The sequence below is a fragment of the Pelobates fuscus genome, chromosome 8 (assembly GCF_036172605.1).
Source record: "Pelobates fuscus isolate aPelFus1 chromosome 8, aPelFus1.pri, whole genome shotgun sequence".
NCBI classification, from domain to species: Eukaryota; Metazoa; Chordata; class Amphibia; order Anura; family Pelobatidae; genus Pelobates; species Pelobates fuscus.
Genome location: NC_086324.1, coordinates 114973406 through 114982638, shown reverse-complemented (window position 1 = coordinate 114982638; position 9233 = coordinate 114973406). Strand labels below are relative to the sequence as shown.

The window sequence follows — 9233 nt, the reverse complement described above, 5'->3', positions numbered from 1 at the left end:
TATATTATATATATATATATATATATATATATATATATATATATATATATATATATATATATATATATATATATATACTGTATATACTCGAGTATAAGCCGACCCGAATATAAGCCGAGGCCCCTAACTTTACCCCAAAAAACTGGGAAAACTTATTGACTCGAGTATAAGACTAGGGTGGGAAATGCAGCAGCTACTGGTAAATTTCTAAATAAAATTAGATCCTAAAAAAATATATATTAATTGAAAATGTATTTACAGTGTGTGTATAATGAGTGCAGTGTGTGTGTATGAGTGCAGTTTGTATATATGAGTGCAGTGTGTGTGTGTATGGCAGAGCCTTGGTGGGAGGTGGGCAATTTTATTTTTTTATTTTTTTTAATTATTTTAGTTATTTATTTATTTTTTTATTTAATTTAATTATTTTTTATTTTATTATTCATTCATTTATTTATTTTTCGTCCCCCCCCCTCCCTGCTTGATACATGGCAGGGAGGGGGGCTCCTTCCCTGGTGGTCCAGTGTCATTGGCAGTTCAGTGTGGGGGAGAGGGGGGCTGGCAGAGCTGTAACTTACCTGTCCTGCAGCTCTCTCTGTCAGCTCACAGTAAGTCTCGCGAGAGCCGCACTATGACCCCGCGGCTCTTGCGAGATTTACACTGGGAGCTGACCGAGGTGCTGAACGGACGGCGCGGAGGAGAAGGGAGCTGACAGGAGCTGCAGGACCGGTAAGTAACCGCTCTGCAGCCCCCACAGACCCCAGTCTGTATTATGGCAATGTAAATTGCCATAATACAGACTATTGACTCGAGTATAAGCCGAGTTGGGGTTTTTCAGCACAAAAAATGTGCTGAAAAACTCGGCTTATACTCGAGTATATACGGTAGTTATAATATATATGTGTGTGTGTGTGTGTGTGTGTGTATATATATATATATTTGCTTTTTTTTTTTTTTTTTTTTTTTTACTTTTTCACCAGCAGGGGGACTGCCTGTGAGGCATGTGGCGTTTAAAGGATTATTAGCAAAGTACTCACCCTCTTATGTCTGATATTAATACAGCAGCAGCTGTTATGCAGTGTGAATCCCTCTGCGCTGTACTTACACTTGCTGCAATGTTTTTCTTGTGTGAGAGGCTATTCATGGGCAGATGGGAAATTATCCTTTCCACTTCCTGTGCAGCATCACACACAGTTTTACACCCTCTAAAGCTGTTCTGGCAACCCAGCTATCAACAGGCACCTAATGTGCCAAATGGGAAATTCAGCTATTGCGGAGTAGCTAAGATGGCGGTAGCTACGGTGCATCATTCTGCAAAATTTGTATTAATGAGGTCAAAACCTGCCAAATGCAGTAATATTGTGTTCAGAGTGTCTATTCACATTTAACGTTTTCAATACTAATCAGTACTATTACAAGTTACACACACAGAAAAATTATTTAAAAGACAAGGTTTGAGATACACTTCAAACAAATGGGAAGTTCGAGTAGTATTGGGACATAAATAAAGGAAGAAAAAAGGGGAAATCACATAGTGAAAGTCCGTTATTAGAAACATGAATTATAGAATCTGTACGCTGTCAACTCACATGGATTAAAGCCTCTGAAAGATAGGCTCAAATCACATCAGCAGCGGTGCAGTTTAGTGGCACTTTACCCTTTTTGGTCACAGAAAGTATCCTCAGGAAATAAGACAAAATTGAACAGAAACCACTTATGGTGTAGTATGTTTTCACATCAAAGTGCAAGTGGTTGCTCACCTTTTCCAGAGCCACTTGAACGTTGCTCTGGGTATATTCACTTAGGTGCTTATAAAGAGGGCGGCACCACCCTTCTTTTGGAAGCAGTCAATAGAAGAAGCCAAATGTGTCAAAATAAACAAATTAAAGTTATATAAACACTTAGAAAATGTCCACTGCAGGCTCCTCTGTCCGAGACGCGTTTCACCCAGGTCACTAGGCTTTCTAAACCGGCACTATTACAAGTTATGTTGCTTACACAAACAACGTATACACTTAATGGAAGCGAATTAGGGATAACAACACACGAAAAGGACTTAGGAATTGTTATAGACAACAAACTATATAACAATGTGCAATGTCAATCAGCAGTGGCCAAGGCCAGTAAGGTATTGTCATGCAATAAAAAGGGCATTCATTCTCAGGATGAGAATATAATTTTGCTCTTTATAAATCTCTGGTAAGACCACATATTGAATATGCTGTGCAATTTTGGGCACCTGTTCTAAAGAAGGATATTATGGCACTAGAAAAAGTGCAGAGGCAGGCTACAAAATTAATAAAAGGAACGGAACATAGCTATAAATTTAAACAAATTTAAACCTATTTAGTTTAGAAAAACGTCGCCTGAGAGGGGATATGATAACATTATACAAATATATTCGGGGCCAATACAAACCATTGTGTGGAAATCTATTCACACACCGGACTTTACGTAGGACACGAGGTCATGCGTTTAGACTGGAAGAAAGAAGATTTTGTCTAATGCAAAGGAAAGGCTTTTTTACTGTAAGCACAATAAGGATGTGGAATTATCTGCCTGAAGAAGTGGTTTTATCAAAGTCCATACAGATGTTCAAACAGCTACTAGATGCATACTTGCAAAAACAGAATATTCAAGGATATACCGTATTTTTCGCTCCATAAGACGCACCTCACCATAAGACGCACCTAGTTTTTAGAGGAAGAAACCCAGAAAAAAAATATTCTGAACAAACTTCCCCATAGTGTTTATTACTTTGGGACAGTTTGTTCAGAATATTTTTTTTACTCCCCTGTCCCATATTGTTCTCCCCCCCTCCCATAGTCTTCTCCCCCCCTCCCATAGTCTTCTCCCCCCCATAGTCTTCATCCACCCCCTCCCCATAGTCTTCATCCTCCCCTTCCCATAGTCTTCATCCCCCCTCCCCATAGTCTTCATCCCCCCCTCCCCATAGTCTTCATCCCCCCCTCCCCATAGTCTTCATCCCCCCTCCCATAGTCTTCATCCCCCCTCCCCATAGTCTTAATCCCCCTCCCCATAGTCTTAATCCCCCCCTCCCCATAGTCTTCATCCCCCCTCCCCATAGTCTTCATCCCCCCTCCCCATAGTCTTCATCCCCCCCCTCCCCATAGTCTTCATTCCCCCCCCTCCCCATAGTCTTCTCTCCCATATTCTCCTCTCCCATACTGTCCCCCTCCCCTTGTCCCATACTGTCCCCCTCCCCTTGTCCCATAATTACTTACCTGTCTTGAAGCGTGGGCCGGCAGCACAGGGCGCACCGCGGTACTGGAACTTCAATTTCAGGTTCCGGTTTCCGGCGGGACTGAAAGGAAGTGTGCACACTGAGCTGAGTGCGCACTTCCTTTCAGTCCTGCCGGAAACCGGAACCTGGAATTGAAGTTCCATACCACGGTGCGCCCTGTGCTGCCGGCCAACGCTACAAGACAGGTAAGTGAAGCTTCATATTCGCTCCATAAGACGCGCAGACATTTCCCCTCACTTTTGAGGGGAAAAAAGTGCGTCTTATGGAGCGAAAAATACTGTAATCGTTCAATGTAGGGTAATAACTGTTTGATCCAAGGATAAATCTGACTGCCATTCTGGGGTCAAGAAGGAGTTTTTTTCCTAGCTTGTTGCAAAATTGTGCTTCAAACTGGCTTTTTTGCCTTCTTTTGGATCAACAGCAAAAATCTAATGTGAGGAAGGCTGAACTTCATGGACGCAAGTCTCTTTTCAGCTATGTAACTATATAAGTTGGTTTTTTTTTGTTTGTTTTTTGTTATTACAAAGTCTTTGTAATATCCTTTAGATTTTAATTTAGAGGTAATACTTTCACTCTTTGTAGTTTCAAGTAGAGCACAATGGTTTTGTATATTTTTTTTATGCAGTGTCAGAAGAGCCAGGTAGTTTAAAGTGAACTAAAAGGAATAGTGACACTTGGATTTAGCGCTATCCATCTAAATCATTAGTCACTTGGGTATTACAAATTTAGGAGAATGCTGAGATAAACCACAAAAGCAATGAGTTAGTTTGTATTTGTCAAATGCCTATTGTATCTCTTCTCTGAAATACATTATGCCAATTCACAATATAAAGCCATACATTTGATATCTGCTTCTTTAGAATGCTTGCAGATACTGCACTGCAGTATTTGGGAGGTTTTACCGTTTTGACTTACTATTTCTCTCATCGTGTGACCAGTGATAGGCTGCGAATGTCAGTGCAAGCAAAGAGGAAGGGAGCGGGGAGCCTGCATGAAACAAAAACTGTTTTCACTTTCAAACAGATGTGATTTACCTTAAATAATTGTATCTCAATATCTAAATTGAACTTTAATCACATACAGGAGGTTATTGCTGGGTCTAGCAAGCTATTAACATAGCAGGGGATAAGAAAATCTTAATTAAACAGAACTTGCAATAAAGAAAGCCTAAATAGGGCTCTCTTTACAGGACGTGTTTATGGCAGGCTGTGCAAGTCACATGCAGGGAGTTGTGACTTGGGTTCATAAACAAAGGGATTTAACTCCTAAATGGCAGAGGATTGAGCAGTGAGGCTGCAGGGGCATGTTCTATACACCAAAACTGCTACATTAAGCTAAAGTTGTTCAGGTGACTATAGTGTCCCTTAAATATGTTAAAGTTGTTATAGGGGGTTGTGTCCCTTTAAAAGAAAGCAAAGAATACAAGTATTGTCAAACTTTAACAAATTTTTAAAATATATTATATTAATATTTGAGTGACGTGCAATTTTGTTTTATTTTATTTATATTTCTGTGTGTTTTCTTATTTGTAATAGCAAGCAGTGATGATATGACTTTAACCAGTCCAAGCATGGATAACTCAAGTGCTGAGCTGGTGCCAGGGGGAGAATCGCCGGTCAACAAACGTACAACCGAGAATCTTCTTGCAAGCCTTTCTCAGAATGAGAAGGAAGCCATTCTTAATGTTCCCGCCGCTCAAAATCAAGATGATCTTAAAATGTTTGCAAGGTAGTGATAACGATGTAATGTTATATGTCAAGCGTGCTGTGCTTTCTGTGGTACCATACCTACCATGCATTTTTATAACATTGGCCATATAGGATGTTTTAACTAATTTCGGGGTGCTGAAATCAAATATGACTGTGAAAATCTAAAACTTAGTTTTTGTTTTTAGAATATATTTATGTACTTCAAATATCAATGAACATTCATTTCTGGGGAATGAAAATAAATGTGACTTGTGCAATTAAAAAAAAACTTAAAGTCCACTAATGACAGGATTACAATTACATTTAGGCACATCATAGTGATATTTCCACTACCCAATTCTTAAAAAAAAAAAAAAAAAAAAAAACCCTAACAGTCATAAGGGCACCCTCTACACCTAAGGACCTTATATAAAGAAAGAGCTACACTTCAGATGTAAAAGAACCCATTTTAGAGATAGGTACTACAAAATACAGAACAGAAGAAAAAGGGAGAAAAATAAAGTCTAACACTAGAGGAAGAAGTAGTGACAGAAGAATTCAAAAAGGAAAGAATTTGCCAATACATTGAATAAATCACCAAGAAGTCCTGGTATTTTTAATTTATCTCATAACGTTTTAAATGCAACAGAAACTGCGGTTTTAGGCAATGGACTGAAATATGCCCCCTCACACAAATTTGGCCAATTCACAGCTTGCATAGACATTAATAAGTTTGTCAGAAAAGCGACTCTAAAAAGGTTATATGCACACGGCAATGAGCAAAATACAAATATAGACCATACTGACGTTCCTGTTACTAGACCTAATTTAAATATTTTTCCATATTCTCACACTAATTTAAAACCTAAAAACACTTTGTATCCTTTTTTTTTTTTAAATCAAATTGTCTAGATACTTTAAAAAAAAAAATAGTAATTAAATATATGAAAAAAAAATTCAGAATGATAAATTTAGCAAAAACAACTTTACAAAAGAAGAAATAGCTGAAAAAGTATAATAGTATCGTGATAAAACCTAAAGACAAGAGTGGTGGTCTAGTAATTTTACCCACTGAAATGTTTGTAAATTAAGCTCATAAACAGCTTAATGATTGTTCAGTGTTTGTAAAAACTCTCATTAGACCCCCCCACAGACCCCAAAACAAACAAAACGATTTTTTAGATAAAGGCAAAGATGAAGATATTTTAAATATATAATTATATTAACATTATCCACCCAACTATACCCGTTATTTATTTCCATCCCAAAATCCACAAAGGTATAAATAACTCTCTCCCCCGCACCGGTCGTCCAATAGTTTCAGGCATCAATTATATTCTATCTAACCTCTCCAACTAACTGAATGCCCTCATCTAACCACATTCCCCTCCCCCCCCCCCCCCCCCCCCCCCCCAAAAAAAACTACTCTTTATCTACATTTATTGGTGTTTACTAAATACTATATCAGACTTTCCTAGCCCCCAGCAGTTCATAAGACTTAGCTGGGTGCGTTCAATTTGTATGCAATTTTGTTCACCTGCTTCACACTTCATCACATTTTTTGTGTGTGTGTGTGTATTTTAGTATCATCCTTATAGCGATTAATAGCGATTAATAAACTTGTGAATTATACATGTTTAAGGTTTTCTCATTCCAATGTTGGACTAGTACTATAATAAGGGTAATAGGATTGGTATTGGGCTTGTTTCTCACTAGTTTGTACTAATCTTCTTATTGATTTCTATGTTGGGTTATGCCCTAAATACCCCACAACCACTACAGACTCGGTGTTAGATTCTCTTTCATCGTGTTTGTATATTTATCGTAATCTTTGTACACCATCATCCTCCATAACTTAGGATGTACTACAGTAAAAAATATTTTCTGAAAACACTGTATCATTCATTCTAACCTAATTGATTTCCTTTTAGAAGGTATTGTGATTTTAAAGGGAAATTCCAGTGCCAGGAAAACAATCTGTTTTCCTGGCACTGCAGGTCCCCTCTCCCTCCCACCCCCCAACCCCGGTTGCTGAAGGGGTGAAAACCCCTTCAGGTCATTTACCTGAGACCCCGCCGATGTCCCTCGGTGGTGGTTTCTTCTCGCCGCCGCTCCTCCCAGTCTTTACGACCGCCGGTGGGTGAGACTGATCCCGCCCACCGACCGGGGATACCTAATGCTTTGCCGCGCATGCGCATTAGAGCGCCCCATAGGAAAGCATTGAAAATGCTTTTTAATGCTTTCCTATGGGGAATTCAGCGACGCTGGAGGTCCTCACACAGCGTGAGGACATCCAGCAACGCTCTAGCACTGTGCTATAGAGCAGGAAGTGCCCTCTAGTGGCTGTCTAGGAGAAAGCCATTAGAGGTAGAGTTAACCCTGCAAGGTAATTATTGCAGTTTATAAAAAACTGCAATAATTACACTTGCAGGGTTAAGGGTAGTGGGAGTTGGCACCCAGACCACTCCAATGGGCAGGAGTGGTCTGGGTGCCTGGAGTGTCTCTTTAACACATAATTTATTTTGGTTTTACAGTTCCTTTTACCTTCAAAAATGGGCACTGCCATGGGGACATAGATGGCCCCAAGCTACGCCAATTCGTTCACGGCGGCATGGGAAGATGAATACATCTGGGCAAATACAAGATGGAGAAAAAAAAATCTAATCTTACATAAAAGATATATTAAAGACCTATCTTTATTTGGAAAGGCTCAGAAATAGAACTAAATGAATTTTTACCCGTTTTTTAAGCAGAAATGATAGAGGCATCATTTTAAGTTCTGATTTTGGTCAAACACTTTTTAGACTTGGAAATCTATATTAAAACGATACTCTCTGTTCTAAAACTGATTTTTTTAAAAGTACACACTAATTATTGAATTGATTTTACTAGCTGTCACTACTCCACATGGCTATAGGGCATCCTAAAAAGTAAATTAATTCACTTAAAAACAGATTATTTTATTTTTGCACAGATCTTTCAATATATTTTGAACAAGCCAATGTTTAAAAAAAAAACTTGAAGAAAAAAATGATAATCTCAAACTATTGGAATCTTCAATTGAGGAGATTGGACAACAAAACAAAATGATCTCATACAGTATAAAAAAAACAAGTAAAAATAATATCACTATGCTCATCATTCTGGATTTTAATAACAAACTTTTTAGGATGAAAAAAATGTAATCTTAAAAAACACTGGGAGATTTTAAAAGAAGATGAGCTTTTAAAAAAACATAATTCCAGACAAACCGTTCATTGTTTATAGGGGTGCCCCAAATCTTAAGTCATCTTACTAAGAATTTTACTAAAATAAAAACGAAATATTTAAATTCCTTTGTAGATTAAAAAAAAAAAGGTTTTTATAAATGCATGCAATGTACAACATGCAGAAGTACAAACATTACATACGGTACTTAAAAAACATAATTTAAATCTACCTCTTCTCAAAAAACATACAAGTTAAATAATTTTATCACTTGTAACTCTAATGCTTTGGAATGTCCATATGGTTACCAATATGTTGACGTGACAACCAGAAAACTAAAAACGAGGATTACAGAAATATTTCTAAAGGATTTTTAAATCACTCTGTCTCCAAACATTTTTTCATCCACAATGGAGATCCAAAACACCTTATATATACACCCTACATATTTCCTGGTAACTGGGAACCTTTGAGATGCTTCATTTCAGATTTTGTTTTTCTTGCTTTTTTTTTTTTTTTTTTTTCCCTTGCAACTTTGTTTGTTTTGTACCAGCCACACCTGAACATGATTTTCAAGGGAGAAATTTTTGTGATGGTAACTGCGTGTATATAGAAAATAAAAACCTTGTACATTCAAGGCACCTTATATTTTATGCAATTAAAAATGATGTCCCCTCTTGGCGAGGTGGCCATTTTACAAATATATTAGGAAGATATTAGGAAGACATGAAATGAAAAGGGTTTTTAATTTACACACATTAACACCAAATAGTTTAAATGTGGTTTTTGATCTGTTTAATTTTTTGTATAATTGTATGTGGTACATGCACTCTTTTTATCACCTCTTTATACACCTCTTGTGAGAATTTTCTTACCCTAATTATATGTACATTATATATATTTTTTATAATTATATTTCCAAATATAGACTTTCTATTAGGAATGTTTAAGCAAATAGCTTTTTATTGGTTCATATTTCTCTTTAAGACAATTTCCCACGCAATCTGGCTACTTTTAATCTTTTACATAGTCCTCTTTTTGTCCTCTTTTTTTTAACCCTTTCCTAAATATGGACT

At 37.4% G+C, this 9233-nt stretch overlaps 1 protein-coding gene across 7 annotated transcripts in view; it reads left to right on the top strand.

The window, feature by feature from the left end:
* NPRL3 (NPR3 like, GATOR1 complex subunit) overlaps positions 1-9233 on the top strand; it is a 453622-nt gene that overhangs the window by 316892 nt on the left and 127497 nt on the right. For all 7 annotated transcript variants that reach the window (XM_063430229.1, XM_063430228.1, XM_063430232.1 and 4 more), the window contains one exon: positions 4798-4990. In XM_063430229.1, coding sequence (XP_063286299.1) covers positions 4798-4990 — 193 coding nt within the window. The remainder of the gene's footprint in view (positions 1-4797; positions 4991-9233) is intronic.